Source organism: Pundamilia nyererei, unplaced genomic scaffold (assembly GCF_000239375.1).
Source record: "Pundamilia nyererei isolate P.nyererei 1_Seehausen unplaced genomic scaffold, PunNye1.0 scaffold00113, whole genome shotgun sequence".
NCBI classification, from domain to species: domain Eukaryota; kingdom Metazoa; phylum Chordata; class Actinopteri; order Cichliformes; family Cichlidae; genus Pundamilia; species Pundamilia nyererei.
In genome coordinates, this window is record NW_005187514.1 from 1,896,628 (window position 1) to 1,908,017 (window position 11,390).

Genomic DNA, 11,390 nt, shown 5'->3' on the forward strand with positions numbered 1-11,390 from the left:
GTTGGATGTTATGAAGAGGTTTTTCCTCACCGTTAACAAATCATCCACCTCGTCCATACAAGTCAAGACCTTACTCATGTTGCTAACAGTTTATTGTGCCGAATCATTGACTTAGTCTGGATTTGTTTTGTTTCTGCAGATGGTAAGGGTGGCCTGCTTCCCTTGCACTGAGAGCTCCTTTGACAGCAAGTTGCAGGTTCACAACAACAACTTTGAAACTTTTTAAGTTTCACACATGAACTCAACTCTGAACTTTTTAAATTTATGAATAAATTAAAAAGGTATAGTCCACACTTGTCCAAGAAACAGCTTTTGAATGAACTGCGCACTTACTCATGATTGTTATATATGTTATATAACTATAACTCCAATCTGTGAAAGATATTTCCTGACATCGGGAGTTAGGCATTTTAGCGGCCTAACTGCAGCTAAAATACAGTAATTCTGATCCGCATTAGTTATGAAAGAACAGACAAGCAGTCATCACAAACGTACTGTTACAAACATTTATTCGGTACAAAGAGCATAAATTTAGTGGCTAAATGCAAATTAAAAATTTGTAGAGACTATTTCTGTTTTCCTGACATCACAGATCGCTCATATCCTCCAGTAATTGAAAAACGATTAAAATCAGTCTATTAGTAGGAAATAAGCACTGCTGGTACAGTTCCTTAATACTCTGCTGGGCTACTGTGGTACAAAGATCTGTCTTTAACCGACATATAGGCCTCCCTGTGCACCGTTTTATGCTATACTCAGCCATAGCAAGACTGACAACTAAAACAACTAATATTACACCTACCTTAAGTTTTAATTAATTGATTAAAAGGCCGCTCTCACAACGTGACTAAACGATATTGATGTGTCCTATGCGGTTTATGAACAAGGACACTAACAAGGGTATGACGGGTCTTTGCCACCTCAAGAGGCCGCAAGATATAAAGTAGTTTACTGTTCGGAACAGCGGGAAAAGCAGCGTTTTACTTTATAAGCTCTAAATCAGGAGGCAACACAAACAAACCCGGAGAAATTAACATTTAAGTAGTTAACGTTACCTGAACAACTCGAGCGACGGGAGCTGCCATTTTGGAGCTGACTTTACTCCCCATGACGACCTCTCGGGTTTACTTCCGGTTTGAAGCTGCAGAAAGAAAGAAAAACACGCAAAAACACCACATGATGGCGCTATCGACGGCGAGCCCGTAAGACAGAAAGGGTTCAGCGAATGACATTATAACAACGGTGCAGAAGGTAATGTGAAAGTCATAGTAGACAAATAGCAATACATGTTTGTGGGAAGAGTGTTTAATTTTTAGGTAAGATTTGGTCGTTAACATACATTTTGAGTGGAAGGTTGAAGTGCATTAGCGATAAATGCACTGTTATCATGCTACACCTTACCTCTAGCTGTGTCTTTAACCCTCTGTCTATGATAGCAGGTGGCCGGTAGATGTGTTGTCAGCGACTGTCCTGTTAGGTCAGGCCATGTTACAGTCTTCGTTAGCCGTCTCCTATAAAAAACATGAAAAACTATCACTAAAAACCTCCAGCCCGCTCTAAAGTAAAATTATCCGATCTCTGATAAGGCCCAGAACACCATTACTGTTGTCAAAGCGACAAAATTGATTGAATATTGTCGTATGATAAGGGAAATGTCAACACAAGGCTCCTGTTAGGTAACGGCAAAAATATCTATCTTTAATTTCACACTCCCTTGAAGAAAACGGATAACCTCGTCACGTGGGCTGTGCTCGCTCAATCACAAGCGAGATAAGGAACAGAGCTCTTTTATTTGTGAAAATATGTCACCAGGAGCAATATCGCTTTTTCCTTCGTGCCGCGTTGCACATACTGTAGTATTTGTAGTATAATATCTATATAAAAGCCAGATTACACAGCAATTAGGTTATTAATATTGCTGTTCCTTAATAGTTGGTGCTCATAAGAGAGGAAAACCCAGCACATATTGGGTATCTGACTTTTCCCCCCCCTCTCTTCTCATAGTTTATATGTCTCAGCAGTTCTCTTAGTAAAACGTATTAACATCTTTCATTACAGGCCTTCTGGAAAACAATGTGCAAATGCTTTTAAAACCACAGGCATCTGGTTTAGAATGCAGACACTGTCAGATCCTATTTTCCAATTAAGCTTTGTCAAATTAATTAATGGGAAAGATGAGAACAGTTTAATGATGGGTAATAAAAACCATGTCCAACCATGAGACTAGGAAGTTTCCAATCCTTTCTGGTATGTTCTAAAGTCATCTTGTGCTTACTGTAGACATATACTCAGGTGTTATGTTGGTAAACATTAACTATGCTTTGAGTAACAGGCCTACAGTTAATCAGAGAGTTCAACTGAGTTCACTGTTTATTCTCATTGCAGGAATAAACCATAGATAGCATAAATCTCACTAATTTTAGCCTTATTATTTAATGACAGGTCTTATAGCATTGAACAATGACTCTATTATAACACTTTTAACTCTGCTTTGCAGATTATTTGTGGATGCATAGACACAAGTAGTAGACACAGAATATATGTGTACACCGCCCATCATCAGAAAGAAACGGAGAAGAAACAAACGATTTGTATTTTATCTTTTTTATTAGATATTAAACTAAGTGGTCCAGGGTCGGAGAAACCAAACTGGTCACTTTTACTGGGTTTACTGGGTCAGCTCCCACTTTTGAGACGCTGTGGCCCCAGTTTTACAGTCTAAAGATACACATAACAGTGCTAATGTCATGACAACTGACACTATGTTTGTTAGATGAAGCACTGTATATAGATACTATGGACTGCTGCACATCAGTAGCTCTGTACACAGCTGTCGGCTGCTGAGTCTGAAACAGACTGACTCAGTGGGTTTTTGATTTGTCGAACAGCTGTTCGAGTTCTTCTTTAGAGGTTGCCTCTTTCTGCTGCATCAGATCAGCATGGCCCTTGGTAACACCCCAAGAATCAGGGACAGACATGGAGGGACACTGGGGACGACCGGAGGCTGGCTTCAGGTTCTCCCAGTAATCACGTCGGGCTCTAAAAGTCAACAGACATAAAAAAAACAAGAGTGATTACTGGTAGTAAACAGCGAATATGTCATATTTCACAAAGTATTTTTAAGTATTAGAATTAATAGTTGCTTCTGTTCTGACCTGGCTCTAACCCAAGGCTTGGTGTGCATTTCCAGACCAGCACCCCAGGAGCCATGTTTCTCTGATGCACTTGGAAGGAAGCCTCTCTCAGGTGCCAGTTCCTCTGCTATAGCCCTAATGTGATAAGCCTCAAAGCCACAGCAGCCACCGATGAAGCGAATGCCAGCATTGTAAGCTTCTCTGGCATACTTGTGCATGTCCCAGCGAGTCAGAATCCTGGGCTCCAGGCCTGAAAGAGAAAAAAAACATTTTTTTATGCACATTTAAATTATAGTTTTGTAGTTTGTGGTGAAAGTTTGCTGTTCTGTGTTGGCTGGCTGAACTTTCTGCAATGCAGTGTAGCATATTCACCAGCAGAGGGCATATATAAGGACAGTGCGTATCCAGAACAGTCGGAATGGCAGATTTATAATACAAGACAGTATCTCGTTACCGAAGGGGAACTCTGGCAGGTCGATAAATCCCTGGCAGTTGCAGTCAGGAGTGTGGTATGCCAGCGGCTGAACCATGTAGTGAGCCTTCAGACCAGCCTTCTCCACTCCCTCCTTCATCTGCTTCACGGTCTCCACACAGGTCATGGGGTCAAAGTGACAGTTGACTCCCACAATCTGGGCACCTGTAGAACAAAATACACCACATGCAGTAACATGAACTGTGTGTGAGAGTGTAAGAAAATACATGGCTGACACCTAATCAACTGTGGTTTGCAGTTGTGGGTATAAGGTCTTTGAATGTATTTGTGTTTAGTGGGAACATTTTTGTGCATGTTACTGAATAAAATAACTATTGGCCACTGTTTTGGCCTGTACAGGCTCATCCCAGAAAAAAAGGAAATCCTAACAGAAGAAAACCAATTACAGGTATCATATGCCATTTTTATTCCTTATAAATTAGTTACACTATGGTGGCACAGATGCTGAAGTTTTGTTCATTTTTACTGTCCAATAAATTGCTGTCGGGCCAATAGTCACTCACTCTTGTAGTAGAAATACACCAAGTGACCTCACATGAATGTAAAGGTATATAAACCTCAGTTGATAAGAAGTCTTGAACTTTTTAGTGTCTGATAAGGCTCACAGGGAGACAGTCTGTAATTCTTTTCTGCTGAAACAACATAAAAATTGACAAAGATAACTGTACTCACCGGCTTTGACCAGCCTGACTGCACACTCTCCGGGTGAGACACCGTGCATGTCCCCCTTTGGTCCAATACACAGAGAAGCAGCCACAGGCTTCCCTGTCTCCTTCATCACCTCCACAGCCCACACGGCCTCTTCAACATGCTCAAAGTACTAAAGGACAAAAGCATTAAGCTCAAACAAAACTTCTCTCAGCAAGTAAGAAACACTCAAAACTGGTTCAATGGCAGTTTTACACCTTTGGAATCCTCCAGAAAAAGTTTTTAAAAAATGCCAAAGCGTTCGGTGTAGCTACCTCAGCAATCAGGAAGTCCACATTTTTCTTGATGAACACATCCAACTGTTTTCTGAAGATGGCCTTCACATCTGCCTTGCTCTTGCAGCTCAGGTAAGATGGAGTTTGGGACACTCCTCCAGCAACAAGAGCATCACCCTCATTGGCAACCTCACGGGCTAAATCACAGGCAGCCTCATTGATCTGAGCTCCCTGTAGAATGAAGCAAAAAAAAAAAAAACCCCAACTAATAATCAAAGAGACTCTTCAAATACACATTTAAAATATTTTTGTTTTGATAAAGAATGAAACTTGCTGTAATTTCCCCTTTAACTTACAGTCAGTTTGAGGTTGTTGCCTCTGTTCTCAAGTTTGTCATCACTGGCGTAGAATGTAAAGGTCTGCATAACGTTGGACCCGGCTCTCAGGAACTCCCTGTGCAGCTGTCGCACTGAAAATCATCAAGTGGTTGCATCATAGGACAAACGCTGTGCCAAAGCAATCTAAAATGTAACATACACTGCCAGGTATTTACAGGCAGACCCAGCAATGGATAATGGAAATCCCATTTTAAGATGTAACGGAGTGGCAGTTTTGGTACAGCAGTATGTTCTTACCTGCATCAGGGTACTGTACAGAAGCTTCAGGCGTCCATGGTCCGGCCTTTACGTACCCCCTCTTCTCCAGAGCAAACACAAATCCTCCATCACCAATCACCACATCACCAGCATTGAGACGTTCAAGGATGCCCTGTGGAAACAGAGGGATCCATGGACACGCTTAACCTGTGCTCAGTGGATCATTTTGCAAATATCACTGTGGAGCCAGTAAAGCCAAAGAAATTGCAAACTGTATATTTTAAAGAAACTTGTAATCGATATCAGCTTATACACAGTTAAATCAATTGTCTGGCCTTGTGGATTGCAGATTCCTATATCCTGTACCACATCTGTCTTCCCACGCTGAAAGTTTGTTTTTAAAGGTTTGTTCCTTTAAAAAGCTCAAAAAAATCCTGTAAGAGTTGCAAAAATCAAAATCAAATAATATTTTGAAGTAAGTCTTGTTATTTTTAATCTACAGGAAAAAGTCAAAACCTAGGGTAATATCAAAGGAGACTGCAAGTGAACTGAGCAAACACATTGAGTGTTCCTAATATAAGATGAATGCTTAATGAAGAAAATGTTTTTTATAATCCACATTTTATGAAATCTTATTTTTAAATGGCAAAAAATCCAAACCATCTCATTAATTATGTGCTACTTTGCATAAATCCCTGCTACAGATTGAATAAACACCTAACTGTGTGTTTTGCACACATCTTTAGTCTAGCAATAGAAGCAAACTCGGCTAAAATATTAAAACTGACCAGTGGATAATATAAATATAAACATGCTTGCAGTGTGACACTCTAAGATTTTTTTAAGCTACCATTATTCCGTATACAAATTAAAAATGGAATAAATAAAATGAGCTTCATTGGTCTTTCTGTATGCCTAATAGCATCAAGAAGGTTCAGTGGTCTGAGAAATGACCTGATGTTCTACACAGAATACACACCACTCAAAAAGACTACCATAAACATGCAGTATGATACCCCAGCCTCACAACCTTTCACCCACATTTAACTTACAGCGTGAGATGGGAGCAGAAATCTCAGACAGAAATACTAACCCCACCCTGGATCATTATGATTGCTATAATAATTTCACAAAACTAACTTTTCACAGCATAACCCTACCTCTGGACAAAAAAGTCTGCACATACCTTTTTTGCTGGTGCCATAATTTCACAGCTGTGTGGACCCCTGACTGCTCAGACCTCGAGATGCTGAAGTGACAGTAGAGTGGGGCAGAGGGCCAGATTAAATCTCTCTGAAGAAGGGGAGTGTTCTAAGTAAGAGCTGCTCTGATTGGCAAGGGAAAGGTTATGCAACTCTTTGAATGAGAGTATTGTGAATGTGCGATACTAGTTTGGTCCGGATTAGATGGTTCTTGGTGTTGTTGTTGGATTCCCTCCCAGTTTTTGGCCTTTTGTTTTCAACCTGATAGCAGGCAGGCATTAAAAGAAAAACAAAAAAACAGTCAAACACTAGATCAATTCACATATGTCTGCATGGGTGAAATTGGTAACAGACATTTTTGAGTAGTTTGATTTGTTGCAGCAGTCCAAGCACATGCTTCACAAAACCAACACGAAGCCATAAAGTGAAGTAAAAAACTCAGGTTTATTGTTTTGGGGGTTTTACAGTTTAACACTCTACAGTCGGAGCACTGCTGTTACAAGTGCTTTTTATCGTCTAACTGAACTGGGAAAAACCTCACTCACCCCCCCGTGTCTCTGTTGTTGACTGACTGGAGGGAGAGGTGCATTGATTTTCTTTATAATCTCATCCTCATACTGTGGACTTGGACTTCTGCACCTCCAGCACATGCCTCATTTCCTTGATGGTGGTGGCCTCTTTGTGCTGAAGCAGTTCAGCATCACCCTTGGTCACACCCCAGCCTTCTGGTGTGGACATGGATGCGGATTTGGGGCGACCGGATGCAGGCAAGATCTTCTCCCAGTATTCACGACAGGACCTAGAAAAAAAGGGCAGGTTAGGAGACAGACACTAAAGAATTTTATTGCTACAATTGTATGAATCTGTCTAATCGTTTAAAATGACCCAAGGCTTGGTGTGCATCTCCAGACCACTACCCCACATTCCATGTTTCTCTGATCTGATCCAGCGGGTATTATGCCTCTTTCAGGGGCCAGTTCCTGTGCCAAAGCCCTGATGTGATAGGGCTCAAAACCACAGCAGCCACCAATGAATCGGATGCCAGCCTTGTATGCCTCCCTGGCATACTTATGCATGTCCCAGAGGGTTAGGATTCTGGGTTCTAGGGCTGAGAGGATAGGGGATAAGAGGATATGAAATAATGGCCACTGCAAGATAGCCTGCTTTTTTCTTTTTTAAATATGCACAAAAAATATTTTACCGAAGGGGAACTCTGGCAGATCAATGAATCCCTGGCAGTTGCAGTCAGGAGTGTGGAATGCCAGCGGCTGAACCATGTAGTGAGCCTTCAGACCAGCCTTCTCCACTCCCTCTTTCATCAACTTCATGGTCTCCACGCAGGTCATGGGGTCAAAGTGGCAGTTGACTCCCACAATCTGGGCACCTGCAAAACAAGGGGGGGATTTGATTATTTTTGCCTTTAAGTAAAAGGAAGAAAAAGAAAACATGACTATAAATTTGCGTACCAGCCTTCACCAGCCTGACTGCACACTCTCCAGGTGAGACACCATGCATGTCTCCCTTTGGTCCAATGCACAGAGAAGCAGCTACAGGCTTTCATTTTTCAGGCTACATTTTTAAAAATAATGACAAAGAACACACAAAGATGGTTCCATATATAATGTACTGTGGTTGAGAAATTAGTTATCTCTGTGTGCAATGACAATTTTATGAATCTGTAAGTATTGCTGTTTAAGTACAAAGGTGTAAAGATAAAAAGCAATTTTTAGCTTGAGATTCTCCAGCACTGAGTGCTCCAGTCTGGATATTTCACAGACCACATGCTCACACATGCATGAAACATGCACTGGCAACATTTCCTTTACAGCACCACAGTCCACTAACCAGCTCTGCATATTGCACTTGGTGTGCAAAACAACACACAGTGGAGCATAGTGTGCAGAGGGTTTATTTTACCTTCTTCACAGGTGCCATGTTCCCCGTTCTAGCTGCAGCACAAAGCACTTTGTAACAGCGAACCCCTCTTTAGGCCTGAAGAGTGCCTGAGATCCCTGCGTCGCTCTTTTTATACTGTTGCAAGTCCAGGACGACTTTAAGTTTGAACCAAATTCATGCCAAATTGCCCCATGTTTGTTTGGAAATTGCATAACAAAGTCAACAATTAACTGGGTTGAGTAAAACAGGGAAAGAGAATGAAAGGGAAATCTGCCTGTGTAATGATTGTAGCAGCAGGCTAAACCTTCACATTAACTCACTCCCGTTTGTCCCAAGCATTTTTTTTTGTTCATGTTTTTATTTTTCTATTTTTTTGCTTTTATTTTCCGCAGACCGCAGAGATTGCCTTATCACGTAAGCTCGAGAGCATATGCCTATACTTCTGCTTTTGACATAATTTTTCTCAGGGTTTACCTTGAGCATGCAAATGCATTTACGTGTTTGCAACCTCATGTGTTTGTGTGAGTGTGCACATGTTTGTAACAGCATGCATTTGTGTCCTCAAAGACCTAGGGATGGGATGTCACAAATTTAGTCTGTCCTGGTTTTTGGAAGCTTCACACATTTGAACATTTGTTAGTGCCGAGACTCACAAAATATAGTACTGTAAATGTTTGCAGCTCAAGCCCCAGTGCAGTGCTCATGTAGGCATGCATGCATGCATGTATAGAACTAGAACAACTAGTTTATGAAACAGTTTATTTCCACACAGTGAGTGGGGAAATATTTTGATAATCATTGTCTAGAGATTCGATGACTTCTGGCACTTTAATGTAGTTATTTTTTCTGTTTTAGATCATGCAGCTAAATAGGGAAATAACAGATTAATTGTATTTCGAATGATAATAGATTAGGTTGCTTTGATCGTGCTGTCTGGAATGGAAAAAAGCTGATATATATATACAGAAAAATTTTAGAGGTAATACAATTTTTTCCAAATAATAAATTTTGCTGGATTTGGGGGGTAATGTGTACTAAATGATGCACAAAGTTGTATTGAACCTGTGGGCGTATTTTGGTAGGAGCTGCAAATAAATGTATGCATACCTCCCTGTTAATCATCAGACTGAAGCTCATTTCTTCTCTAAGTCATCTTATTTTGGGGGTTTAAAATGGCTATATTTAGAAAAAGCTTACCGCAAGATGTAGAAGTTTGACTTGCAAACATGACACCTAAATGAACCCTCTGAACTACTTCTCTCAGACACAAGACTTTAGGTACACTTTTATTGAACCTTAGTTCAGTTCACGTGTTTGTATATTTGTGTCTAAGGGCAAAAATAATTTCAGTGCACTGCTGAGATACCGATTCAGGCAGCAGGTCTCCCAGGTGAAACCTTTAAATTTCTAGGTACACGTGCACCAGAGAAAGTGCTGCTTACCGTGCCCACTGACTATGTAGCGTAATATTTCAAGGACACATGAAGCTTGGAATAATTACAAAATGTTTTGCATTCATCTGATTTTTTACATCTTATTTTTCTTTTCACCTTCTTCTTATTAATTAAGGGGCTGCTGCTCTCCTCTCTTTGTTCATTTTTGATCCCATCCAAGAACAACAGCTACATCAAGCTTTACTAGTGATCTAAATTTGTAATGAATATCTATGATATCCAATTTCTTCTGAATTATTCCAGCTATCCCAGTCGGAGTATTGAACACTGACCAGCAGGTGAACAGACTAACATTGTCCTCTCGTAAACACAACTAGTTCTTTCAGGCTGAGGCTGAAACTGAGGCCATTCATGGAGTTTCTGTAACAGAAAGCTGACGGTGAAAGAGGGACCAGGGACTGATTGGTGAGTAGAGGGGAGGAACTCTTGACAGTTGGCTTGAGCTGGATGGGTTCAGAGGTGAGGAGTGGAGGTGAGTCTGAAGTGAGGCAAAAAAGTTCATATTTGATGTATGAGAGCTGACGAAGCGATCGAACGGGCTTGGCTCATACTGATAAAACTGTGGTTAACTATTGACTCCTGACAAACTGATAACGTCTTGAATTTGTCACATGCTACTTTGGTCAGGTGGCCACACAAATATAAAAGAGAAAAGCTGACACAACACGGGAAAATGTTACTCTTGAGATGAGCGTTTGTTTTTGGAATGGCAACTGCAATATTGTAAGTTATGTTATTGATTATTATTGATAATCTTGTTCTCCTTTTTTTAGGTCTACAAGTCATAGCACATTGATTATTTTCCTGCCAGTATTATCTGTGTTGTTTCACTATCTTGTAACTGGTTATTGAGGGACACCCTGCCTGTGCTGCTGTAACCCCCTGTTTACCTCCTCCCCTTCCTCTGGTCCAATCACAATTCAAGCTGAAGAAGACATTCAGCTGAAATTGTATTGAGGCAGTCAACGCAAAAGAGGGAGTGCATTGTGTGACCGAATAATCTCACTCATGTATTTGTAGTTTTTTTTCTTCTTATTTTGTAATTATGTTTAATAAATTTGTAAGAGATTGCATTGTGTTTAGTCATTAATGATTCTCATTCTACATTGTAACTCCACTTTTAGACACAAGAGGGCAGAAGGGTGCTCTTTTCTTGGTAACAGCGATTGCCCAGTACTATATAAGAGGCTCTGATACAAGACACAAGAGGTCACTCAGTGTTTGCTCCATTTTAGAAAGATGTGAATGTTATATTTTCCAGCTGAAAACTCTCAGGACAATTTGGACTTAAATGACAGTGTTTGTAAAACAGGAATTTTAAGGAATCCTGAAACTCTACATGTCACGTCTGTGTGTATTTCTTATGGGAAAATGGTGACAGAATTCAAGGGACACCTTGACACTCAAGACAACTGTCTATTTTCCCACCATATATACCTGTTCCTGCACCTGCTGATTATTAAAGGACCATGGAGAAGACTAAATTCATGATCCCTCCTATGCATAAGTCATAAGATTATAATGTCACCTGAGGTGCCATTTCTGCCGGTGTGGCAAACAGGTGCTGTCCCACATGCAGGTTTCGTAATACTGCATTGAATGTTCAGGCTATTTTGCTGCAAAAAGCAAAGTATGAGATCTAAATGGTAATGCATGTTGATAATTACGACGCTGTTATGAGGAGCTGTTTAC

At 40.6% G+C, this 11,390-nt stretch overlaps 2 protein-coding genes and 1 pseudogene across 2 annotated transcripts in view; all 3 read right to left on the reverse strand.

The window, feature by feature from the left end:
• kgd4 (alpha-ketoglutarate dehydrogenase subunit 4) overlaps positions 1-1,718 on the reverse strand; it is a 4,162-nt gene extending 2,444 nt beyond the window's left edge. The window contains exons 1-2 of the mRNA XM_005741794.2: positions 1,402-1,718; positions 1,056-1,141 (exon numbers count right to left, since the gene is read on the reverse strand). Coding sequence (XP_005741851.1) covers positions 1,056-1,109 — 54 coding nt within the window. The 5' untranslated portion in view covers positions 1,110-1,141; positions 1,402-1,718. The remainder of the gene's footprint in view (positions 1-1,055; positions 1,142-1,401) is intronic.
• An 870-nt stretch (positions 1,719-2,588) lies between these two features.
• On the reverse strand, positions 2,589-6,422 carry LOC102193980 (betaine--homocysteine S-methyltransferase 1-like). Its single transcript, XM_005741795.1, has 8 exons — positions 6,333-6,422; positions 5,186-5,318; positions 4,907-5,019; positions 4,590-4,781; positions 4,300-4,447; positions 3,589-3,771; positions 3,156-3,384; positions 2,589-3,039 (listed from the first exon to the last, which is right to left on the reverse strand). Exons 1-8 carry the CDS (start codon positions 6,348-6,350, stop codon positions 2,862-2,864), a joined length of 1,194 nt encoding a protein of 397 aa, XP_005741852.1. The 5' UTR covers positions 6,351-6,422; the 3' UTR covers positions 2,589-2,861.
• Positions 6,423-6,960: 538 nt separating this feature from the next.
• LOC102199012 (betaine--homocysteine S-methyltransferase 1-like) lies at positions 6,961-8,283 on the reverse strand (annotated as a pseudogene).
• Positions 8,284-11,390: the final 3,107 nt, after the last annotated feature.

Coding starts and splice junctions, on each gene's coding strand:
- LOC102193980 (XM_005741795.1), bottom strand. Junction 5,020..5,185: donor TGTACAGTACCCTGATGCAG/GTAAGAACATAC, acceptor GATGATTTTCAG/TGCGACAGCTGCACAGGGAG. Junction 4,782..4,906: donor GCAACAACCTCAAACTGACT/GTAAGTTAAAGG, acceptor TTCATTCTACAG/GGAGCTCAGATCAATGAGGC.